The 27,797-nt window shown below is 35.9% G+C and overlaps 2 protein-coding genes across 2 annotated transcripts; one reads left to right on the forward strand and one right to left on the reverse strand.

The window, feature by feature from the left end:
- Window positions 1-7,207: 7,207 nt before the first annotated feature.
- LOC127854547 (E3 ubiquitin-protein ligase TRIM39-like) lies at window positions 7,208-12,518 on the reverse strand. Its single transcript, XM_052389612.1, has 3 exons — window positions 12,334-12,518; window positions 10,287-10,796; window positions 7,208-7,295 (listed from the first exon to the last, which is right to left on the reverse strand). The coding sequence occupies exons 1-3, from the start codon at window positions 12,516-12,518 to the stop codon at window positions 7,208-7,210; spliced, it is 783 nt and encodes a 260-aa protein (XP_052245572.1).
- A 5,326-nt stretch (window positions 12,519-17,844) lies between these two features.
- On the forward strand, window positions 17,845-27,619 carry LOC127854548 (uncharacterized). The gene is made up of 9 exons (XM_052389613.1): window positions 17,845-18,000; window positions 18,647-18,750; window positions 19,022-19,126; window positions 20,141-20,320; window positions 20,835-20,950; window positions 21,116-21,239; window positions 23,392-23,525; window positions 26,026-26,086; window positions 26,322-27,619. The coding sequence occupies exons 3-9, from the start codon at window positions 19,111-19,113 to the stop codon at window positions 27,617-27,619; spliced, it is 1,929 nt and encodes a 642-aa protein (XP_052245573.1). The 5' UTR covers window positions 17,845-18,000; window positions 18,647-18,750; window positions 19,022-19,110.
- Window positions 27,620-27,797: the final 178 nt, after the last annotated feature.

The following is a 27,797-nucleotide window of genomic DNA, read 5'->3' on the forward strand; positions in this document are numbered from 1 at the left end:
GATATTGAAACACTGGGCTAGTGAAACATCGTGATATTGAAACACTGAGCTAGTGAAACATTGAGATATTAAATCACTGAGCTAGTGAAACAACAAGATATTGAAACACTGAGCCCGTGAAATATCAAGATATAACATCGAGCTAATGAAACATTGACATATTGAAACACTGAGCTAGTGGAACATTGATATATTGAAACACTGAGCTAGTGAAACATTGAGATATTGATATACTGAGCTAGTGAAGCATTGAGATATTGAAACACTGAGCTAGTGAAACATCAAGATATTGAAACACAGAGCTAATGAAACATTGAGGCATTAAAACACTGAGGTAGTGAAACATTCAGATATTGAAACACGGAGCTAGTAAAACATTGAGATATTGATACACTGAGCTAGTAAAACATTCAGATATTGAACCACTGAGGTAGTGAAACATCAAGATATTGAAACACTGAGCTAATGAAACATTGAGATATTGAAAAACTAAGCCTAGTAAAATATTGAGATGTTGAAAGACTGAGCGAGTGAAACATTGAGATATTGAAACACAGAGCTCGTGAAATATCAAGATATTAAAACATTGAGCTAATGAAACAGTGAAATATTGAAACACTTGTCTTGTGAAATATTGAGATATTGAAAAACTGAGCTAGTGAAACATTTATATATTGAAACACTGAGCTAGTGAAATATTTAGATATTGCAATAATGAGCTGAGCTTGTAAAACATTGAGATTTTGAAAAAAACTGTGATAAACATTTATTTGAAAATCGTGGTAATATTCTCAGCTATAGTCTATAAATATGTGCTCATTATTTAGTTTCGATTTTTTTCAGTAACAGTACTGTGTAACGAAGCCTTACAGCGAACCAATTAACTATCCAGGTTTAAATACATTCTGAAGTTATTGTATAATCCTGTCAATTATACGTGGGGCGATCGACACCGAGCTGCTGAGTGAGTACACAAGTTAAGCACGTGACTAGAGACGACACTTAAATTATTACATATTGTGCTATTAGTTCGATCCTGATTTTGTTTAATGACATACCTTTTAATAATTTCATATTATATATCCAGTGCTCCAGCTAGGCCTAAATCGAAGGGCGCCGCGCCCTGCCCTCCCTAACCTCCGCCCTGCCCCCCCCCGAACCTCCGCCCTGCCCCCCCCCCTCAAAAAAAAAAAAAAAAAAAAATTTTTTTTTTTGGTTTTTACATATGATAATTCATAAATCTCTTATTACATTGTAATTAGTTTAATCCTCATTGTAGACATTATATTTGAATGGTTTAATAATAATGGGAATAATACAATTATTTATAACATATAAATTAACATGCAATAGAAAGCATTCCAGAAACACCCGCGCGCTCGAACGTGCCCTTTTCTCAAAATACTGCGCGTCGAAAGTGCCCTTTTCACAAAATACTGCGCGTCAAAAGTGCCCTTTTGACAAAAAAGCCACCCTGCCCTTTTCAAATTCTAGCTGGAGCACTGTATATCTATTCAAATTTTACGTTTAATTACCGATGGCTCTCGTCCACAAATAAAGGAACTTTGCAGAATTAGTGTCTATTAATTTTATAACCGACCAAACGATCAACATAACTATTTGACAATAAAGTTTCCAAAGGCGAGAAAGCGGGGGATGCCGCTGGAAGAGATCGCGAATGACACTGCTCATATACCAAGAGTTCTGTGAAGTGTATATTCCGATCGCACCAAGCGCATTTAACATAATAAACATAATTATAAACAAAATATAAGGAATTTCTGACATATACGCAAGAACTAGTTTTTAATAAAATAGCGTCAATTTTTATTTTATTTCAACGGAACTCACGCAATTTCAGCCCATAATGCGCTATTTTGTTGGACAAGGTCTAAACACGAAAAAGACAAACGCAAAAAAAAACAAACGAAAATTACTTTTCCCTACTAGGTGTGTGAGTGTCCGGTTGATTCTAATGAAGTCGGCCACTGTGAAGGCCCCGTCCGATCCCAGACAGTTGTTACGAAGGTCAAGGCCTGTGATGATCTCGTTCTTCTGAAATAACATATAACGTTGGTTAACGGGACTTGCGAGAGTCGATAAAGATATGAATTAAATTATAATTATTCTCTGAAATTAAATGCACAGAACATTGGTTTCCTCGGGGAAAAATATTCAATTTTCGTTTTAAATTAACAGTTGTGTGTCCTTCTGAGATATCGGCAAGAAAATTTCAGTGTTTTCGATTTACATCAACGTACTATTATATTTTTTTTCTGAAATGACGTATATGGAAGGCTATTGCTATTTGGCAACGAAACTTTATTGTCATGTCATGAAAAAACTAAACAATAATTGATTCTTCTGACATCGCATATTTGAAGCGTTGATTAAACTTATGCACAAGGTGCGATATTCGTGTTTTAAAATAATTTGTTCGAAAGTCTGTAAAACCCAATAAACAGTTTCATATGAATTTTTATTATCATCCGTAAGCTTTCCTACCAAGAGCGAGTGACTGATTGCCTTTACTATACATGACAATACATAAACCACAGAAAGAAACATGAAATTGATGAAAGCCAACGTCCAAGGCTAGCGCAGTGTTTTCACAAAACACATCCCTAACAACATGACACATGGCGAACAATGAAATAACACATCGCTAACAACAACAAGACACACCGCTAACAATAACACAACACATCACTAAAAACAACAAAACAAAACGCTAGCAACAACATAGCACATCGGTAACAACAATACAACACGGTAAAAACAGCACAAATAACTACAACACCTAAAGCGATGATATCAAGATCAACAACAACATAACATAAACACAAACAACACATTCAACAAAACGATAACATCATTATCAATAAAAACACAGTACGGAAAGAAACAACAAATTCAACTTAAAACGATATCGTAAAGATCAACATTAACACAGCACTGAAATAAACAAAACATACAAAACTAACACTTAGTACGATAATATCAAGATCATAACCATTTCAACACGGAAAGAAATAACACATTCAACAACAACACATTAGAACAATATCGTCATGATCAACAACACAACACGGAGAGAAACAAAACATTGAACAACAATAACACATAGAACGGTAACATTAAGGCCAACGACAACATAACACGGGCGGAAACAATACCTTCAACAACAACACCTACAACGATTCCATCAAGATAAAAAACCAACACAACACGGACAGAAACAACACATTCAACAACTGCGCTTAGCACGATAACATCAATATAAACAACAACAAAACACCGAAATAAACAACAATTTCAACAACAACTTAGAACGATAAGATCGAAATCAACAAGAACATTAAGAATAATACTGTAAAGATCATCAATAACACTAAATCGAAGGTAAGCAAACGTTCTTACCAGGATGACGATGGCGAGGATTTTCCAATGCTCCGGCCCCAACCTCTGCTCGGCAAGGTTCACGTGATCATTGTCAAACTGGTCCAGGACCGCTGTCAAGGGGTACGTCCCTTTACTCTGACACGCCCTCTGGTATTTCTCCTTAAGTTTCTTGGCGAGCAAATTCCGAGACTTTTTCTCTTCGATGTTTTCTGTGTAACCGTGGATCATTTCCGGTTATTTATTAATAAATCTGTATCCGTTATACCGGTATCCATTATGTCAAAATTGAAGTTGAACTACTGCAGTGGCTCCGTTTGTCCCATAGTATCCATAATTATAACTATTGTTCCAACCCCCATCGGTTAATTCTTCATTTTCCTTGATTGAATTAAAGCAATACCATACTGCGTTTAATATCCTACTGCAAAACAATATTGATCGATCTAAGTTACAAATCCGACTTACTGTTTGACATGCTTATTTCACGTTTAGCTGTTAAATACAGTACTTTCGCCAGCCGACCTTTTTGACCGTTCAAAGTATATTGACTACCGGTACATGATATCGCAGCATTTATATAAAACACTCGCCGTTCATTAATTTACTAACACGCTGGCGCGTTGACGTCATGAATAAGCTCCACCAATGATAAGTGTCTAATATATATATATATCGATTTGGATTTACCAAAGTCTGATTTCATTTACATAAATTATACTATAAAGTTCCTTTATATTGTTGTATAACCAAGACTGGTTTATGCCAACTTGAACTCATTTGGTTTGAGTTCGAAATGAGCCTCACTCTTGGACAACGAGGCTTTGTGCACGTGTGTTAAGTGTAGTCCCCGATTAGCCCGCGTAGTCCACTGATGCTAATCAGGACTGACACTTTCCGCCAATACTGGATTTTCGTGTACAAGAGACTCCCTTTAACGAAAGTTCCATTAAGCGGAAAGTGTCTACACTGATTATCCAGTTCGGACACAGGCTAATCTTAGACGACCCTTTACGCACATGCATGAAGCCCCATTTACCCAGAACCAGGCTCAAATAAAGTCCTTGAATTGGTATGAATTATGTGCACTTTGTATTGGTAAACCGCTTATACGTCAAAGCTAAAAGCTACTGGCATACAGCAACTCACGACGAAAGATCAAACTAACGCGTAGGCGAAAATACCCCGCATCAAAAAGTACTTTATTAAAGAATGGAATTTCAGCGAATGTTATATTCACGTAAATGAATATTCCTTGCGTTTAATAAATAATTATTGCGTTACGATTACCTTTGTAATTCTGAAGTAACTCAACATATTCGTGTGTATATTTTAATTGTATTCGCAATACCGACATGTCTACGGCTGTAAAGTACAGTTTAGATAGTTGCAACTGATTACGGTCCATTTCATAAGCAATTTGTCTATTTCATTTGTGTAAAGTACCATTAATATTGTTTTCAACATTATTAACGAATTACATGTTTATGTCTGCAGCTTGTTCGTAAATTTAACAAATTTGTTAATTAACCTCGGGCTATTTTCACGAAAAAGTGGACAGAATGTATAATTATACTATTGCATAAAAAAGCCATGCGGATGATGTAAATAATTATAGAGCGATAACACTCGTTATTTGCTTTTCTGAGCTATTTTCAACTATTTTAAACAAGAGCATTTTATCTTTTTGCGAAAATAATGCTTCGATTTCGGATGCACACGTTTGATTTATAAAAGGAACCAAACGTTGATGCTATATATTCTTATGTCAGTTGAACAACATTTTTTAAATTAAAATAAGCGTCTGCATGTGGTTTACGTTGATATGCTTAAGTCGTGTGTAAAAGCATGCTCGACTCACCCTTAATACTTAAGCTACGCAGTTGCTTTAGGAAAAGGATAGGTAATGTCTCCCATTCGTTTTGCATTGTTGAGGATTTGGAACTTTTTTTTACAAGGCAGCGTAGATGCTGGTTTAAATATAGCATATATAATTTTATTGTTACTGTTATTTCCAGACGATATGGCCTTTTTGGTGAACCACCAGAGGAAATACAATCTCATTTAGACAAGCTTTACCTTTATTGTATCTCATGGGACTTTCTGTTAATTCTAGCAAAACACAAATAATTGTTTTCCGCAAAAGGGGTAGAATTCTTCAAGATGAGATATGGACATATCATGGACAAAACAATAGAGGTCGTCGATAAGTTTAACCTTCTGGGCACTGTTATTAATTATACCGGTCACTTCATATTAAACCAGGAGCAGTTGGTAGGAAAAGCTCTCAATTTTATGAATACGTTGCTTTATACATGCAAACAGTACGATCCCAAACCTAGAATATTGTGTTAATATTTTTCCTTCTATTGCTCTTTTTTTAAATTATGCATCAGATGTGGGTTTTAAGTAAAATTAATGATATTTAACGATTTCACTTACAATTTTTCGAAAGGCTGTTAAATGTTAAAAGCAACACATGTAATACAACGGTGTATGATGAATTAGGTAGACATTCACTGTATGTAAATAGATTTGTTCGTATTGTAAAATACTTGATTAAAGTTGTTAATTATGAAAATATTATCATACAAACTGTGTATACAAACCTTAATATAAATCATTTGGGTTCGGTAAAAGAAGAACTTATACTGCCTTGCTGTATGAGCTAGCTTTTATAGCGACGCGGCAGAGCGTCTGCTTGATTTGGAACCGGAAGGTCCCGGGTTAGATCTCCATTGTGATCGGGGATATTTTCTAGCTGGGTTACATATGTATATATGTATATGTTTACCCTTCCTATTAACAGTACCTTGCGTTGGATTTATTTCATGCAGCCAATTTTGATAAAATACCAATTCTAACTTTGCTGAAACGTTATAAAGTAATGTATTTTAACCCATTTATGCCTAGTGGACTCTCCCATCCTTCTAAATTGGATTAATTTATTTCCAAAATTAGGGATGTCTAGTTTATGTATTTCAATATTTAGAATATTTCTTACAGAAATTCCTTTCAGCAAACAGCGCAGACCCTGGGCACACGCTAGGCACACATGGGTTAAGGAGTAATACAAACCTTTTACTACCTGCCACGAAGACTGCCGTCTGTCTAGAGACATAGTATTCCAATGCCACACAAGCACATCTCATCACAATTCCATATTCACTGATTGATGTTTATGAACAATAACTTGTTATACTTGAATATAATCCTTGAGTGTTACAGTAAGCTTAATTAAGTACTAACGGTGTCGAAAAGAAGGGTTTATTGACACTTAAAGCAGTGTTTTCATACACATTAGAGTTCATTTTCTTTTCTTAATGTATAATATACGATGTATCATTCTGGGAAAACCGGGCTTAATGCATTTGTTTTAAGTGTCGTCGTTCATTCGCCTAGATTATGCCCGAAACTGGATTTTCGCTAAAAAGACTTCCTTTTAAAAAAATAAACTAAAAGCGGAAAGCATCGTCCCTGATTAGCATGTGCGGACTGCAAGGGTAATTTGGAACGACACTTTACGCAAACACATTAAGCCCGTTTTTTTCAGAACGGGGCTTATACCGGTCGACACCTTTCGATAATAGCACTCAGCTGTTACAGTTTGAGTATTCCCTGCTTGGGACATATTGTGTTTTTGACAATTAATGACGTCTGTCCATGCCAAACTGTATTATGTGACGTCACAGGGGGAGTCCCAGCACAAATGTTAAAAAAACTCATCGAAAGTTATGACAAATGTTGGGCCAGAGCTACAATTTCCGACCAAGAAGTGTTTATTAAGAAGTTAAACCTCTGTTTGTGCTTATGTCGTGGGTGTGGGTCTGGTAGTGGGTGGGTTGCTTTGGGTGGGAATTCTAATATCAAGAGGAAACCCTGCTTTTAGCAATAGACTGAAACAACGCCATTTGCGCCATACTGGGTTTAATTAATGGATCATGTGTTTCGTCAAAATCATGCCATACGACGCTTTGAAATTGTTGCACGAAGATTACTTGCTATGGCATTCTTAAATGCTGACTGGGCACACCATTATATTTAAGGCGTATATTATTGTTAATAATACAGTGCTTTCTAACAGTGAAATAGTCGATTTAATAGTCATTAATTGAAACAACACTATTAATGTGCTAATCTGCTTTTTATGTGAAAGATTAAACGATTATCGTGTTCGAATCTACAAAACTAAAGGTCAATGTCGTAATAACGTCGTAACAGAGTAATGGTCACTGAATATTTACAATAAAAGACAAATCGGTCGAGTGCGGAAATTACTCCATATAATAACCAATTCATTGAATACATATGGGGTTTATTTTTTTTACAAATGCAATTTTATTTTATTATGGCATGAATATATTGTATTTTTATTTTATTTTACGAAGTTCAACTGTGTTTTAAATGGTTGGAAAACGTTGAAGAACGCATTTGTCCGTTTATATCAATAGCTTGAATGGAACTGTATTAGTTGAATGGAACTGTATTAGTTAAAACATCGATATAAGAAATATTTTTAAGGGAAATCACTCTAGCTTAATAAGAAGTTAAGTTTGGGTTTGGGTTATGTATTCACATCGAAATGTTTATCCCTTTCTACATAAAAAATTGCCATGAAAGAGGAAACGAACACTTATTCATTCATTAAAGTGCATGATGATAGTATGGTGATGTTCATTTAACAGTAAGCTAACATACCACATAGTTCTTTCGAAAATTTCGTTACAGTTTGTGCCGAAACATTGCTCACTTATATAAGGCTAATTACAACACTTTCTGCGTTAACTTGATTTTTGCTAATTAGAGACCTCCTTTAAACGAAAAAACAACAACAACAACAACAACAACAACAACAACAACAACAGTAAAGCGGAAAGTGTCGTCCCTGAGTAGCCTGAGCGGGCTGCACAGGCTAATATGGAATGACACTTAACGAACGTGAATTAAGCCCTGTTTTGCCAGAGAGAATCTCAGCACATTGCGATGGCCGCATAACGCATCGTTTATCAAATAAAGTAATATTAATAGCAACAATTAAAGGACATAATATCACAACACGAGTCCGCCCGTCGTAAACTTGATTCACAAGGATTAGCCCTAAAGATTCATAACATACTATGGTGAGGTATGACAACGTTGTCTAGCAAGATAAGACTGTGCTTTTGTTGTGGCTATTTTGTCTTCATAGCAGCTTTTATTTATTTTTCGCTTAAAAGGAAGTCTTCTTAACGAAAATCCAGTTTAGGCGGAAAGTATCGCCCCTGATTAGCCCCGTGTCTACAGAGCTAGGCTCATATTAATGCTCGTGACTGCACTGTATCTTAAAAGAAAGGTACTGAAAAACAGGATTTCAAACAAAACAAAGAAATGTATTTTGTGTTTCCGAAACAGGTCATTTAACAGTAGACAGAACGCATCAATGTAAATTAAAATAAGAAAAGTTTTAATATCATGTGCACATGACACTAAATTTATTCACGATATCAAATAAATGCAACAAAACGAATAGTTTTAATAGACGCCATCGTGAATAAGCTTAAAAACATGTATTGTTCGTAAATTCAATGGTGTTTGGACAATAAAAGCAGGCTTTTTCGCACATTCACGACGCATGTGTACGTGCTGGTAATATATTCAATCAATGGGCAAGTTTGTACAGATGCAACACAGGTGCGTTGTTGTCTAAATCAGACTCAGGATAGAAAGTCAGTATCAGAAAGGAATGCTTTGACTCGATGCTTATTCCGTACGGTCTCTGAAGTGTAGGTATAATTCGGATAGTCTCGCCGGACGGCGTGATTAAGTGAATGTTCTTCGACACGAACGCGCAAACAAAGATCTGCCCGCTGGAATTGATTGCAATACCCTGTGGGCATTTCAGATCCTCGTGTGTGTAAACGCTCGTAGGCAATTCACTGAAGTTGGTTTTGCAAAATTCAAAGAAATACACGCAATTACTTGCTTCGTCCGTAACGTATACCGTATGTCTAAAATTATCAACAGCAATACCAACTAATCGTTTGAATTTTGTTCCACATCCATTATTATCTTTTATCGTTTTTAGACAATTTCCCGTATGATTAAAAACCATCAATCGATCCTCGCATGCAACAATGAAATTATTACGGACAGTGGCAATCCCATAACAGGCGCCCTCCGTGACAATTGTTCGTCGTAATTCAATAGGCTTATTGGATAATGACGGCTTGCCGAATATTTTCATAAAAGTATGACTACAGTGAATGTCGAAAATTCTGATCAGTCTTTCTTGCGGATACGTCACGGCGATCCTAGCGTCTTGAACGTATGTTACGTCCCAAGGCGCAGTCGGTCGCGTGTCTTCATGCACCAGTCGGCTTTCGCGAATCAGGCACAGCGAAGCTTTGGTTTGGTTGCACATGATCAACATCCTGTGGTCAATAAACGTAACTCCACTCACCCACTGACGCCGAGGGTCCGCTTCGTCCAACGACGAGACGAATTGAAGGTGAATGGTTGATCCAAATGTAGTTGACAAACGCACTGTTTGCGAGCGGTATGTAACCCCATGGGATTTAGACCTAGTCTCAACGTTTGGTGAAACATTCGCGAAGTGATTACTGCGATAATCAGCTTTCGTATTGACACACTTGTCATCTTTTGAAGTCTCAAGTCTGATCGATGCAAATGAGTCTAAATTGTTTAAATCTGATAACCTTTTATTAAAATTAACCTTGAATGTTATTTCGTCGGATAATTCAGGGCGAGGTTGTTGAATAAAGTGGCTCTCAATTGTTTTCTTCGTTTGCTGAATCTGAATAAATGTTCGTAATTTGTTGCAATTGTTTGTTCTTTCTTTTACAGCCAGCAACGCAGAAGAACAAGTTTCTTTTCCTTTCATAGCAAACTCTTTCTCTCTCGCTATCGTTTCTTTGAGACTTTTTGATTTTTCATCGACATCTGCACACGCCTTTTCTTCCAAGTCTTCAATGTGGTCTAATAACTTTTCCTTTTCATTTTGTAATTTCCTTTTCACCTTATCTATTTCCATCTCTAGCTTGCTCGCCGTGATTGCACACTTAGCTTCATGATCGGTTGCAAGGTTTTCCAGATCGCTTATGTGCTGAATAATCGACTCTTGTTCTTTGTCGAGGTCAAATTCTTCCAAGATTGATTCTATTTCTGTTACGTCGTCACATTTTCTGTGCGCCTTGGCTACACATGTTGGGCAACAAACTTCTTTGTGGTCTCGACAGAACATGCTCACTCTGCAGTCCGGGTGTTGGGTACAGAAAGTGACGTCATCGAGGTTCTTCATGACTGCGTCATCGATCAATGATACCACCAGGTGATTCATCGGAAAAAGTTCTGCAAAAGTCTCCTCTCGTCTGAATGGCATTGGCGGTCGAGTTTCATTCCTAAAATGACGGACAAAAGAAAGTTCATATCTAATTTACTTCTTTAATTTACATTCCTAACGCGTTAACAACTACATAATACGGTAAAAGATCATTACATCTTTATAAATGCACAGTGGTTAAAGCATCCGTTATGACATCTATTAGACTTAGGGGTCTTGACAATCATATTCGTATATCGATTGCAAATGAAATAGACAAAGCGATGTAATTTAATAAATTATAATGATCCATATGGCATACTGTTTTGTTTTTATTCCAGATTTTTCAAATACACGAATTATCTACAAACAATCAACCTCGGGCAAACACAGGATACTTCTATACATATAAATATAAACATACCTATGTTTTATTTTTATTATATATATATATATATATATATATATATATATATATATATATATTTCATATTGATGCACTCGATTATGTGAAGCAGGGAATTTCCTTAAAAAGACACAACAAAGAGAATCGGTGATAAATTAATATTTAGATGGTATTCCTTAAAAGGAGAACACACATACCAAGATCATCGGTCACGGGATTTTGGACCCCATAATTGTCTACATGCAGATATAGCTTGTCACAATGGGGACAAAAGATCTCAATCACCGCTTGTCGAAATATATAGCAACTAGATAAAAAATGTAATGCCAGGAGCGCGGCGAGTTATTGCCACAGGGGCATGGTTTTAAAGGGCTTAATGCATGACCACTTTTGATACCAAATATTACACCAAATATGAGCTTCATATAAAAAGATGTTTTAAAGTTGATGTGATGAATAAGTCTATATAAATGATGTGGATCCCGGCGTGGCAAGTTTTGACCTTAGGGGCATTATTTTAACAGATTTTGTGGAGGACCTCTTGGCCTTGTGGTTATGTTGACCTCAAAGGCGATACCTGCTGTTACTGTACTGCATTATTTGTACAGGACTAATTTAAGATATTACGTACAAAATATATTATCTGGTTATCTTATGGTTTCAGATAATTTATTTGGCTTAAAGTATTCAATAATACTCATGATGTCGTGGAATGAAAAAGGAGCGTAACTTTTGGAATGTTAATACAGGATGATTAAAAACCGCACATGTACCACTTCAAATCAAACGAAACAATGCCTGCAAGTAAGACTTGTGTATCAGTATGTAGCAGTTATTGGTGTACGTTAAACAATTGCAGTAAGTTTGCATCCCCTAAATAAATAAAATGTGTCCAATTCGATTTTCGTTCAATGTTGCCGCTGAATAAATTATCGCAAGAAATCTAGCAGAAAACTCTTGCTACACAGCTAAGGCGATAAAACGGCTCGACTCCTTTGAGATATACTTAATGCTAATGAATTGTGTTTCATGTTTAGTTTTACCCGCTCTATTTTAGCTAACACTTTCCTTAATAGACTCTCTCAAGTACATTTCAAGGGTAGACCCATAAAGGAGGTTTTGTGGATGAGATAATGTAAAAAAGGACATTTTTGTGTGTAGGTATGAGAAAATACACGATCTTTGGTCTTTTTTTCACTCAATCGCTTACCTGCATACAGGACACGGGAAGGACAGGGAATAGTGTGACATCAAGTGGACGTTGCTTATGTGGGCCTGAAGACACGTCGTACAGAACGTGTGCAAACACGGCAGGGTACGGGGTTGAGTGTACGTGTCAAGACATATTGGGCACTTTATGGGCAACTTGTCCGCCTGAATGACTGCCTCGGCCATTCTGGATATTAAAAAATAACAAAATGCACAGAAATGTCTGATTCAAGTATGTATTCATCAGCAATATCAACAATATCAACACCATCGTTCTGGCACTCGAAGTAGCAACATTTAATGATATCTTGATATTGTGTTTTAACCAAAAGTTGGCCACTCCTTTACAAATTGAAGTAATATAATATATATATTTAACATCAAACATTAATTGAATAAATGAAATTAATAAAGTTTTGAATATATTCACATTTATATGTTTTGTTTTCTCTGTTACATATATATATATATATATATATATATATATATATATATATATATATATATATATATATATATATATATATATATATATATATTAATCGTTGCCATATTCGTTATCTTAGGTATAAATGTATTGCTTTGAATGTAAAACTATTTATAAGATTCCTGTCACAAATAGATTACGACTTATGTTTACTGTGTAAGCAGCTGGTACCAAGTAAAGTCCCAACATGTTTCAAAGTCGTTTCCGTTTTGTTTGTATTAATTTTAAATTGCATACCATCATCTAAAATAATATTAATTATAAAGGTAACGTTCACACATTTTTCATGTAATACAATAAATAAATTAAGCATTTGTGAGGAAAGTCCAGTTATGAATGAACACAATTCTAACCAATAGTGCTTTATATCGCTTTAGAAGTATTTCAATTAAACCCTATGAATAAAATCATTAAAGCAAATAAACATAAATATTTATTTAAAATCGATTACCTTAATTTCCTTTTGTTTAAAACAATATCATTTTCCACGTTTCTACATTTAAATGTTTAAAACATGAATGGGTATTTAAACGAGTCAATTGTAAAGCTGATATCTGGTTAAAGATATTCTTTTGTTTCGTGTCTTCCCCAATAAATGTAACGTTTAGCGGGTATTGTTAACCTATGAATGTACTTAGTTTAGTGTTTAAACTAGATCGTAGATAAAGTGACTGTAATAATTTATAGCTCTGCTGAATTTATAATTAGTTGAAAGCACCGCTCAAAGTTAATTTATACATTTGATCTTTCACATTATACATTACAAGGGTTAACTGCAGTAACATTTTAACTGGACCGTCAACCACGAATGACGAAAAAATAAAAGTTCTAAAATACCGTATTTTTTTACAATTATTAGTTTATATTGATTAAAATATCACGACTGGTACATTACTTGAAATTTTTTCATATTTTCAGGATATTCGGTAATAAAATTTCGCGATGTGAAATCGAAAGTACATCGCGAAAATAGATGACATAACGATATACACACTATAAATAACGCAAGTAGATTGATCATTTTATATTTAAAATATATACAATTTACAACGCATGCACAATTTGCATTCCTGGGTTTACCACGTGACGATGATGATCAATCTACTTGCGTTATTTATAGTTAAATGGTAGTTACCTGGTACCTGTACCCAGTAAAATTTATTACCGAATGTACTGAAAATATGAAAACTTAACAACTTTTTTCAAGTAATGATGTATACCAGTCGTGATATTTTAATCAATATAAACAAATAATTGTAAACAAATACGGTATTTTAAAACTTTTCTTTTAAGGTCATTCGTGGTTGACGGTCCCTTTAAAGTTGACGTGCTATTTGCATGTCTTGTTATGATCCTCGTTCCTTGAAATTTGGTCCTACCGCATGTGCGTAAACTGACCTACCGGATAAGCCTGTGCAATGTGCACAGGCTTCTTGTAGACGAAACTTTCCGCTTTTTGGCATTGTTCTCTTAAAGGAAGTCTCTTCAAAGCGAAAATCCAGTAAAAGCGGAAAGAGACGTCCCGGATTAACCTATGCGGACTGCACAGGCTAATCTGGGACAAAAATTATCGCCCATGCATTAAGCCAAGTTTTCCCAGAACAAAGAGATTATAATCTCAATCTTTTTTCAATACTGATCCGATTATGAACGTGCACTTATTTCAAAGAACACGGTATAGTTTTTTTTTAAATAAAAAATGAAAACAACACAAAATACATAACGAATGGAAAGATTGTCAGAGGTTTCGGTGACCTATCGGTTATTATCTGTAATGGTGTAAAAAAGCACAGGGAAAGCTTAGAAAATCGTACCAAACTCTAAGACAGTAGAAGAATGTTTAAAGTAACGTCTAATAATCCTACAAGAACAGTCACAATTCAACACGATTTAACACGATATACTACGAATTGCCTTTGCGTAGACTATAATGACAACCCTTATGGAGCTACGATAATATTTAAATAACTGGATTACCCTTTGCACATTTGTCGTTTGGGTAACGATGTGTAACGAATAATTCAAAATGACCGCAGTGATTCTCCATATCAATTACTTATCAAGTGAGATTCTCAAAGAATCCCCTCACATTTCGCGATGATGCCATTTTCGTATGTTTTGACGCGTTACCGAGAAGGCTTCATTAATCCTTCACTATGCAAAAAAAAGTCCTGACAGTCGACCGGCGTTTACAAAAACAACAAATTATCTGTATTGCACAAACTTCGTTAATGGCCACAAGTTTTTTTTTCGAATTGTCGACTTATGGATTACATGGGCGAGAAAGAGAGACGACGATACGAATGGAGCGAAATTACGATGAGACAACACGAGATCACGATTTCTCTCTTCGCATCGTCATCTTGTGTTCTCGCGCTTGACTTTTCGAATACACTGAAAGAAGGATTTACTATTGTTCACTTTCAAAGAATTGTCAGATATTCGGAAAAACTGTCAGCATTTTGTTCAAACAAGTGAAATACCAGTCATGAAAAAGAAAAGTATCATACTGTTTGTTAACGGATTATCATCAATCTAAAATATTAAAATAATAAAGCGTCTGTAATGCTTTATCAATAGTTTACATAATAAACAAACTATAAACATTACTGTAAAATACGTTGACAACTAGAATGGCCTTAACGGTTCAGTGGAAGCAAGTTTTTATTTATTGCCCAAGGTTCTGTGTTTAAAGCCCGGTCAAATAAAATGTTTTTCCTATTTTCCTTTAAAAATAGTTTAACCGATTAAAATATCCATCATAATGTATCAAATGATATTAGTTTGCCATTAATAGAATCAATTGTTGTACGCTCTACGCAAGATGTGTTCCAGGCATTTTATATCATACAAAGAAGGCCAAGTGTACGCTTCGGGCATAAACTAATAGTATTTTATATGAGGGATCGTGAATATAAAAGTTTAAGGGTTCACAGCACAGACATTGTTTATGAATGACATTACTTCTAGTCGATGTTTGTAATTGTTCAACTCTAAACTAACAGGCATACAGTATTGTATATGATAACATGTACAGTTATAAAGGAGTTTCAATTTTCTTGAGAAATGACTCAGAACCGTATCAACATAGCGATCTTGCGTAATGATATCGCGTTTTCGCATCGTGATCTCGTGTTCTTGCATTATGGTTATAATCATCCGTATGGATCTATTGTGTTTTCGACTTAGTATTCCAGAGAGTTCGACAATGCTAAAGACCTAGAGGCCTAACGGAACACCGTCTCACAGTACATTGTATTCTAACAAACGGTTTGTACCCAAATACACATTGGAAGATACTGATGGCTTCACCGGGAGGTGCAGGTAGGTCGGTCTATGTTGCTATGTGTTTTATTTTACCCTATGCATCCTAGAAAAATTATAACGAAACATCAGCTATATCAGCGGTAAACTGTGAAATAAAAATAAAAATATGTACTGATTGTTTAGCTGTATAAACTCCATTTTTATTGTTTATAGTATGTTTGAACGTTATAAGCAATACGTTATAGGTAGGTTTACTTACACATGCTATGTTAAACATTTGTCCTGATTTTGCTTTTAATTTCGTATGTATTCATTTCTAATTACTTTTGTATATTCGATTTCATGGGTCGTCGGTTCCTTTCAGTTTGAGATTTGGCTTTAAAGCTTGCCAACCGGTATAGTCCAAAGTGTCAAGGAAAGTAACACCGCATATCGAATAACGTTAAAACAATGGCCGCCAGTAACCTTTGGGACACATGATATTTTCTTTATAAAATGTTATACAGCAAAGGTCTGATATATAAATGTGTAAATGGGTGAATTTATGTTAAAAATAATTATGTAATTAAAAACGTATGTTTTGGAATATACAATGAGGCGTGTTTGGAGTGGATGTTGTTGTGCTGTGCTAGTAGTGATAATAAACGTATACGCAGCGGGTCAGTATAAACGTCAAACGCCGAGTTGTGTTTACACTTTTTGACTCAATTTAAGGATGTGTTTATTCTTTCTGTATTTGACAGCTCTTTATCATTTTTATACTTACATATGCAAATTTTACCATGTTTTGTTTATTTTTTGTATATATGTATGTGAAGTAATAAGCGATACGTTTACATGCACGCATTTGGCTACTTCTCTGATAGTAAATCTACCACTGGCATATAGGCCCATAGTTAATAAACTCAGTCCTTGATGGACAAACGGCAACTGGTAGTAGGTGTATTTTAGCATCTGTAAAATCACTCACCTTTCTTAATCTTGGTTCTTGGGATGGATTGTTCCTTTACATAAAAAGTGGGAAAAGATGACGTAAATAATTATAGCGGCATTACACTGTTTAGTTCTTTTGGAAAATTGTTTAAAAATGGATAAAAATAATTAAATAATGTAATCCATTTGTTATATACCAACAAGAATAAGAAGTTATAGGTTGCCTATGTGGACTACACTAAAGAGTTCGATTTTTTTGGTAACGGATGTATTTGGTACAAACTAACCAAACTTGGTGTAAGCGGAAACATGCTTAACATAATTTTAGCTATGTATATAAATGTAAAATCAATGGTTAAGATCGGAAATGTTATAAATAAAGAAGAATATTATGCTTTGTTGGGGTACGGCAAGGGGAGTCACTCCAACCGCTTCCATTCTAGATGTATTTAATTCCATAGATTTAAATGTGCTGAAATTATTTTTACTACTTTATGCGGAAATATTGTTATACTGACATTAACACTCTTGCATCATATGTAAAACCTTTAATCTAGGAAGCTTGTTTAATCTCTACTATGATAATTATCATAGACAATAAGAATACATTCGAACATTTTATGAAGAATTTTCATGATTACAACGATAGACCTCTCGCTAACATTTTATTTGTATATGAAAATGTACTATATTTTTTTATACAATTTATTAGTCACTTGACCACTCTTTTATATACATAACATCTATGTGCTGTATACTATTGGTCGATTTTTGATTATATAAACAATAAACGGATTACCTTTCAGATTCAGCATGTACTATGCCTCTGTTAGCGGGCACCTGGCGGACGTCATCGCGAGGCACGTGGTCTGTGCCAGCAAACCAGTCGTTCATAAGCAATTTCAAATCGACCCATGATGCCCGTAATCCGATAGTTACAATAACATGCGAACAATCGAACGGGACGGAATATGTGTTGAAGTAAGACATAGACACATGTTATCCATTGAATACCGACTATGCATACTATCTCACAATCCCCACGCAGAGTTGTCGTTCAATGCTCTGAAATACAATCTCTGCCATCACAAGCTCGGCCATCGTCACGTGGTTGGTTATAAAGGAAGGGATTTGATCCAGCTTTGCTGGTTCCAGCCAATCTCTGCGAGGAGGTTGACAATCTCATTTACCTCTGTAGTTGGCAGAGCATGCCAAGTCCACATATAAGATAAAATGTGTTCCACAAATGGTTTCCGTTTTTACAAGATTCTTGTCACTAAAACCACGGACTCTTGTGTATTTTATGTTTATCAATTTTATACTTTCGATGTATTTCCAGATATGTGCACACATTTATTTCATATATGTTAGGTTTAATTTTTACATCTCAAGTGGTTGAACATATAAACTCAGAACTAGTATGACCAAAATTTGATTAAATCATACACAGTCAAGCAAGCTGGTCAGGACCTACTCCGTTGGATGCCGACACCTCATAACTTTGTAGCGGGCAGGGTAGCTCTTGGCTAGATAACTCGAATGCACATGTTGGCCTATAGCTACACTTGCTGTATTTGGCATAAGATCCTTTTTAGCTTAAAGAATTACTTCATTGTTCTGGTTTCAGATATTCTTCCGAGTTGTTTGCTGGTATAGTTTTAGATTACTACATCTGTCTGGAGATCCCGTCCTCACATTTGGAAAGTGTTTCCACGATATATATAGTTACAGGTAATGGCTTTCCTCAACTTGTATGTGGGGGAACGGTTTGAAATTAACAAAGGTGATTTACATTACCATGTTAAGTGGCCACTTCTTTTTATAAGCGTAAGCAAGGATCTAATGATTAAATCATTTAAATGATTATCATTTTGTGACAGGGCTGGACAATCGTTTTTTCTTCTTTTTTAACTTTTATACAGTTTTATTTATTACAATTACTTTACTGTTTTGCCAAAAACATTCGTGTATTTTACGGTACTTTACATTGCTTGTTTGTAAGCGTTTGACAGCAGCTCGGGTGAGCCATTCACCTCAGTACCCTCCCTTACCTGCGCCAACACCGGATACAAGACGCCTCAAAGAACAATAATGGCCGTGTGGGAGAGTATGTTGTATTTCTTTAATGAAGTTTGAAGTATTTGTATGAAAAGGTTTTTAGAACTGTTTAAATTGCTTTAAATTAGTTTACTATGTTTGAGTTTTAGTAGCACTGGGGTAGTACATTTTAATTATATTTAATGTGAAATATCTGTACAATTGATTTAAAATTAAGACTGGTGGAACGTAACACTGTCTATGACGTTGGTTCTTATCAAGCCTGGTCCTTTCCTCGCCATAACAGACTCGTCTGATAACACATGATATCAAAATCCAACAAGCAAATATTCTTTATTAATATGTTTACTGCCTGTATAAGCTAAGACAGGAAAACAATTATGTATCTGCCGCATTAAAATTAAAATTACTGAAATACACACACACATATATATATATATATATATATATATATATATATATATATATATATATATATATTCACACATATGGCCAGTTACGGGGTCTCTGATTTAGAAATAGGTTATGGGGTTCCCACTTTAAATACATGTATCTCCATACCCTTTTTTATCCGATATAAACACGAATTAAGGTATATAGGGGTACCTACTATTATTATTGTATATAAATACGTCATTTATTTAACGTCTTATACAAGGAAATATATAGCGAACTTATTTGCGAGGTATATACAATTTCAATTTCAGACCTGATTGTGGTTTTCGATTTAAGACCTTATTGTGAGATTTGATTGCATTACCTCCCCTACACCCCCCTCATAGTAATTAAAGGAGCCTAGATTGCGGGGTTGTATATAGACCCCGTTTTTTATATTGACCTCGTAAGTACAGTCTGAAAACTACAGAGACCGCGTAACTGGCACTATGTATTGGTATATATATATATATATATATATATATATATATATATATATAATATGCAATATTATAATGACTTATGATTAAAAAACAACAAACTATTTACTAGTTTGTCTTCTATTGATACAATATAATAATATAATTTCAACAGTACATGTTCCATCACTTGAATTTCTTTGCCCCAGATGCATCTTTACCTGACGTAGCGATTTCACTTCCGAACGTTATTCGTGGAAACTACGCGGCTAATGTAACCGACCAACAAAGCCGGATCGGAAATGACACAATCATTACTGTATGTGATGACGTCACTAGGATTGTTATCACCACCAACTCTTCACAGACTGCGGACATAGCATTCTCAAGTAACTTCATACTTTAAAACATCCGTTTGCGACTTTAATCTGAAATATGCCTATTGACATGGGGTCTCAAGTAGTTTGCCTATGAACCCATTTTGTGTTTTTTGTTTTAAATTCCATTTGATTAAGGAACCATTTGGCCCGCGTCGTGCGAAAATGGGTCTTGTAGCTCCAGACCAGCCTGTGTAATCGCTCATTATGGTCAGAAACTACACTGTACGTCAATTGGACCACAAAAACCTTGCTTGATTGTATAGTCGACAGGGTAGCTCTGAGTAGAATGAGCAACTGCGCGGGGTGTTCGTGAGTAACGCTGGCCGAACATGGGATACGACTTTGCTCGCATGACATCGCCTATGTATGTTAGACTAATCTTATTAATTGTTTTGTTAATGAAAAGCCGGTTTTTTAACATCGTTTGAATTTTACTATATGAGTAAATACTTCCCGTTATATCCGCTGCTACTTAAACGCTGTCAAATCAGCTATTCTGCGAGCCTTTATATTTCCGCCACAGATTCCGGTGTGATGTTTGCGCTGTCGTACGCTAGCGTCAACGACACAACGTTTATCTACACATACAACAATGACAGCAGCGTCGATGACGTCAATACTTTCACTTTTGTTTGTTGGGTAAGTATTTACGCCCACATTTATATTAAATAAGACTCTTGGTTCAATTATGTTGCAAATGATTGTGTCCGCTTTATTTAACACAAACATAAACAATTCTCAGTATGTTATGTGATATTGGTCGCTATCTTTCTGTACTTTTTGTTTGACTTTCGATTCAATAAGGCTATCACACCAGACGAGAATAACACGCTGGTCTACGTCACAATATTCCCGCGCACCTGTAAGCTGGATCAAACTGGGTTGTCGGTTCCTTCCGTTGGCCAGAAGCTAGTGCTTGATCCCATTGGTGAGTTGCGTATCCTATGAACGGGGCGTGTTCACAGATTCATATATTATCCAGCATTTCAACACTTTCCCTCGAATGGATCTAAGTACAAACTAAATGCTATAATTCGTTAGTCCCTAAGAACTTTGTATGTTATGTTCCAACAGATTTGTGTTACATCCCTTTTAGAACGCAATAACCGCATGCTGTAAAGAAACAATATGGTTGTTTTTCATGTAAATAAGATCGTTATTAACACGAACTGTCAAGAAAATTAATTACAATTGAACATGAAACTTTTACACTGTATGTCTATACAAGGTTTTTGACACACGAATTAATATTATTTTTTAAAACTTATAAATTATTTATCTTTTTATATTTGCAGTCACCTGTCGTAAGTGTTTGTTTCACTTTTGTTTTCTCTTGAATTCGTCTTATGAGACCAATGTACGAACTTTTAACAATGTTGGGTAAATTTGTTGAAATTTTGACATATATGCAAATGCTTATGTATAACCATTTCGAAGACTATGAATTGTTCGGGCAACAATTTTGCATTTACAAAGATAAATACAACATTTTATTTAAAAACGCAATATGTTCTAATTTCCCAGATGATTTACAAATTATACCCCACACAAGGGTTTACAGTCAAAACTAAAATCCATATTACCACAAATATTATCATAAAAAATAAGTTGTTAGGATGGTAAATACATGTCGTAAAAAGACTCCACAAAATCCGTCAAAAAACTTTACATGTTGGGTCAATATGTGTGTTTGTAAATAATTGCATAAACAAATCAAAAACTATTTAATAGACCGTGAATTTGTTGGGTAACCAATTTAGGTTTACTGAGATAATTTAAACGTTTTATTTCAAGACATATTTAAAATACTTTTCAAATGTTTTATTAATCGATTCCAATTTAAAAGATATTACAATCAAAACCACTTTTAATAACATACATTATCATTGAACAACAATGTAATGATATTAAAACCCCATCATAAACGTACAAGTGTTTTAGTTCTGCCTTGCAAATATTACATTTGTCACATATCATCATTTTAACCAATTATTTTTAGCTATGATATTGTGTGTTTGTCGTCCTTGGAACCATTCGCTTTATCAATCGTCTGTTTATCAAACCCATGCATGCAAACTTTCCCACTCTGAACAATCGTTTCTAAATAGGCTGATCTACTATGCTTGGCATTTGTTTATTTTTTGTGTTTTGAAACATGATATGTAAACGTCTCAATACATGTAATGTGACACAGTATATGTTAATAAATACAGAAGTGAAAGGAGAATAACAGTCATTATTAACGTGTACTTTGGATTTAGCGAACGCGCGTCTTTTTTAATCATCGTAACATTCCTTCAAATTTTACCAACTTTGTACATGAAATGGTTGCTTTTCCATTAACAACTTATGATTAAAGAAAAGTGGATATGCATGCATTTGATGCTATTTTTTGTGCAAATGATTAAAACGAGAATCCAAAATTAATAAAATATATTGATTGCGCATGATTCCATGTAATACATCGCACTTCCTAAATTTGAATAAAAAAAATCTTTTTCAAGTATGTTCGTTTTTGACTTTGCTACTATAGCCTGTAACGAATATATTAAGTTACAAAAATGATCAGTGACTACATAAATTTTATCAAGCTGAAACAAGCATTTTTGTTTTGACTAATACTATTTAGAATGTATTACAAATACAGTAACCTTATACACCAACACATTTTATCGACCATACAATATTTCATTGTTTTTGTTCTGGTTTTTGATTAGTCAGCTTGCATACATATTTTGTGTATATATACCATTTGCCTGAAACAAGCTTATTATATTTTCAGATATTATGTGTTTTGCTAATATGAACTCCGTTCTGGGAAAACTTTGCAAAATGCATGTGGTTTAAGTGTCGTCACATATTAGCCCGTGCAGTCCGCACAGGCTAGTTAGGGACGACTTACTCGTTTTTATGGAATTTGTTCTTTAAGGGAAGTCTATTCTAAGCACAAATTCAGTTTAAGCGGGAAGTGTTGTCCCTGATAAGCCTTCGCGGACGGAAGAGGCTTATTTGGGAAGACACTCTAGGCTCATGCACTAAGACTAGTTTTCCCAGCACAAGGCTAATATTTCTGCCTGTAGCTGCCACGACGCCTAGCAGCACCGATAACACCATTCTCATCATCATCATCGTCGTATCAGTCATCGGAGGCCTCATCATAATCTTCCTGCTCATCGTTCTTGTCTACTGGCTCGTTAAACGGCAGCGCGAACAGGTCAGTGCAATGTGGACACTAAGGGCAATCAAGGCGAACAGGTCAGTAGAATGTGGTCACATAGGTCAATCGAGGCGAATAGGTCAGAAGTATGTGGTGACAATGGTGAAAAAGGGGAATAGGTCAGTATACTGTATTCAAAAAGGCAATCAAGGCGAACAGGTCAGAAGAGTGCTGTTATAAAGGGCAATCAAGGCGAACAGGTCAGTAGAGTGCGGTCATAAAGGGCAATCAAGGCGAACAAGTCAGTAGTGTGCGGTCATAAAGGGCAATCAAGGCGAACAGGTCAGTAGAGTGCGGTCATAAAGGGCAATCAAGGCGAACAGGTCAGTAGAGTGCGGTCATAAAGGGCAATCAAGGCGAACAGGTCAGTAGAGTGCGGTCATAAAGGGCAATCAAGGCGAACAGGTCGGTAGAGTGTGGTCATAAAGGGCAATCAAGGCGAACAGGTCAGTGGAATGCAGCCACAAAGGGAAATCAAGGCGAACAGGTCAGTGGAATGTGGTCACAAAGGGCAATCAAGGCGAACAGGGCAGTATAATGTGGTCATAAAGGGCAATCAAGGCGAACAGGTCAGTGGAATGTGGTGACAAAGGGAAATCAAGGCGAACAGGTCAGTAGAATGTGGTAACAAAGGACAATCAAGGCGAATAGGTCAGAGGAGTGTGGTCGCAGATGGCAATCAAGACGAAAAGGACAATAGAATGTGGTCATAAAGTACAATCAATGCGAACAGGTCAATAGAATGGGGTCACAAGGGACAATCAAGGCGAACAGGTCAGTAGAATGTGGTCTAAAAGGGTAATCAAGGCGAACAGGTCAGTTGAATGTGGTAACAAAGGGCAATCAAGGCGAACAGGTCAGTGGAATGTGGTTACAAAGGACAATAAATGCAAACAGGTCAGAAGTATGTGGTCACATAGGGCAATCAAGGCAAAAAGGACAATTGTATTTGGTCACAAAGGAAAATCAAGGCGAACAGGTCAGTAGAATGTTGTCATAAAGGACAACCAAGACGAACAGGTCAGTAGAATGTGGTCACAAAGGGCAATTAAGGCGAACAGGTCAGTAGAATGTGGTCATAAAGCGAAATTAAGGCGTACCGGTCATTAGAATGTGATCACAAAAGGCCTTTCAAGCAAACAGGTCAGTGGAGTCTGGTCAAAAAAGGCAATCAAGGCGAAAAGTTCAGTGGAATGTCTTTACAAAGGGCAATTAAGGCGAACATGTAAAGCGAATGTGGTCACAAAAGGCAATCACGGCAAACAGGTCAGTAGAATGCGTCACATAGGTCAATCGAAGCGAACAGGTCAGTAGAATGTGGGCAAAAATGACAATCAAGGCGAAAAGATCAGTAGAATGTGGTCACACAGGCAATCAAGGCGAACACGGTCAGTAGAGTGCGGTCATAAAGGGCAATCAAGGTGAACAGGTCAGTGGAATGCGGTCACAAAGGGAAATCAAGGCGAACAGGCCAGTGGAATGTGATCACAAAGGGCAATCAAGGCGAACTTGTCAGTATAATTTGGTCACAAAGGGCAATAAAGGCGAAAAGTTCAATAGAATGCGGTCACAAACGGCAATTAAGGCGTAAAGTTCAATAGAATGCGGTAACAATGGGAAATTCAGGCGAAAAGGTCAGTAAAATATGGTCACAAGAGCAATCAAAGCGACGAGGATCTCGCAGTTGCTCATTTTGCTGAACATTGGGCACATTATACTCTTGTTCAAACATGTATCATTTAAAGCAACAAAACCGATTTGAAAAGTTTATTGAGATTGTGTTATAGGCAATACGTTTATTTTTCTTTAATATAGGTAACCAATAGTAACATTATCGTGTTCATTGTTATTACGAGTGTAGGAATGTGTAATATGCATGTACTCTATCAATATTTTGATGTTTGATTATGGGTTTACTGAGAACATACATTTAAACCGCAACAGTAACCTGTATCATATTGGTTTAACAAATACTTAACACATAAATAATTATGTAATGTATAAAACAATGAACTTTTTATTTTTACTTTTTTTAAATATTATCATGTCTTGAAAATGGCTATGAGGCTTTCATTAGCATTCGCATTTTTTTTGTTGGACGAAAGAAACTTAAACAATCTTCATATTCGCCATATGCTAAATTGTGTATGTTACATACCATCAAAATCATGGGTTGCTGGGGTTAAACAAAAAGCATACAGTTCGCCATTGCGTTATGGATATGGTTTCCACCTAGCAATCGGTAGGTCAGGGGTTCGATCTCCACTCGTGGAGCATTTTCTAGATTTCCCCAAAGACATCAAGTACTGGTTATAGGCCCAGGAACGGACTCGATATCGTTTTTATGAGCCCGAGGCTTTCGATGCCATCGAGCTGAAATTATAGATTAACATTAAAAACAAAAAGCAAGACCCGCCCCTATCTGTCTGCACATGTTTTGTGTAATTCAAATGTCATAACTATATTAATGTTTGCCTATGTTTTCATTAATTGTTAGGAAAACATGGCCAAACCAGTTCCTCGAAACATAGACAACCAGAAAAGGAGACTTATTACAGGTATTTTTCATATTTCGGATTAGTTGCCATTTTTCGATCTTTTCGTACACAAATAAGTGCAAATTGTATTCAAAACCATCATTGACCCACAAAAAGGGAGATCATTGCTAATTTACAGTAAAAAGAATATCGTATTTATGATTATGCTATATTATGGTATGTCTCACACAGAGTAAGTGAAAATAACAAATGCTGCGCTATTTTGATGCTTTCATTAGCTTATATTGCTTTCTAGTTAAAGCGCGCCGGCCAAAGTCTTCAAATGATATCACGAAAGTCAAACCGACGAAAGCAACAATTACCTCCCCAACCAATAGAACCGTTGCCGTGCAGGCGTCCATTTGGATTGGACCCATCCAACCGAGGACTATATCCGGTTTGAAGCATGAGGCCAGGCCCAAGACACCACCGAGTCCAGATAAGTTCGTACCATTTGTGGGGTACATAGACCGAAATTTGACGAGGTCGAAGACAAATGTAGATAAGGATAAGAAATTATTGCGGACTAGCACGGTGATTGAACAGTCAGAACCACCGCCCAAAAGACCTCGAGTATTGGCGAAGAGAAAACACGAGCCCGACAGCCCTAGACGAGTATTCGTACATCAAACACCGGACGCTGACACAAAGTACATTAAGCACTTCTCCGAAGAGTTTGAAAAATTGCATCCTTTCCCTTTAGAAGGAAATCCGCAAAATTACATTCAAAATCCGGTCATAGTCGATCCTGATGACAAGATTATAGAGCCTACAGTGGCAAAAACATCAGATGAGCACGTAGTTGTAGTTGCGATTGAAGTAAATGGAACTGAGAGTAAACAGCCTAATATTACAGTCACTCCAACTGGTAATGGAACTACGGAACACGAACAGAAAGCAGAGGTAAATCCAGGACTAAATAACCATGGATTAACAACGAACAGTTATAAAAGAGCATCTTTTATGGAGCAAGTGCACGTTGTACCAAATAGAACTGTGATTAAACAAAATACTATTTCAACAAAACAAACGTTCCCAAAACTTACGAATGAAAACACGAGTGGGAACATGAATGAATGTCGTAAAAATGATATAGGTGTTAGTCTTGCACAGGCTGGTTCTATACGAAAGGACCAATACAGGCCCATAGTAAATCATCGCTACTATTCGCCTTACGCTTTGTCACTAGCACAGAAGGAATATATGCACCAGAAAAACGCATGGATTAGGCACAAGTTCCACGAAACTCTGAGGAGCAAAAAGGAAATAGAAACAATGAGACGACAGGAAAATGAGCGCGCGTTTGAGAAATGGATACGCGAAAAGCAAGCATCGATGGAAAAAATAAGGAAAACATATAAGACAACGAAGAAGTTCAGTTTCAAAAAACACAAGAAGCAAAAAGACACTTCCTTCCGGTCGAATGCTAGTAAGCATTCGACAACTGAAGTGGAGTCCATGGTTTCTCTTCAAAGCAAAGCAGATACGGAACTTCTTGTGCCGCATGATGGAATTTCTATGGTTTCTCACCCTAGCAAGCCAGAGACCGTGTGAATTAAATACGTTTTTTTAATTGTATTATTATTTTAAACGTGTGCGAAAATACAAATATATTTTACAATTCAGTAGAAATATATATACTGCATTAATGTTTGTATGTGTGATTTGAGTTGTTTCTTTTTTGTAAATTTGTATATAATAGTTCATTAACCTGTTTGTATAATATATTTTA

This window comes from Dreissena polymorpha, chromosome 13 (assembly GCF_020536995.1).
Source record: "Dreissena polymorpha isolate Duluth1 chromosome 13, UMN_Dpol_1.0, whole genome shotgun sequence".
Classification (NCBI taxonomy): domain Eukaryota; kingdom Metazoa; phylum Mollusca; class Bivalvia; order Myida; family Dreissenidae; genus Dreissena; species Dreissena polymorpha.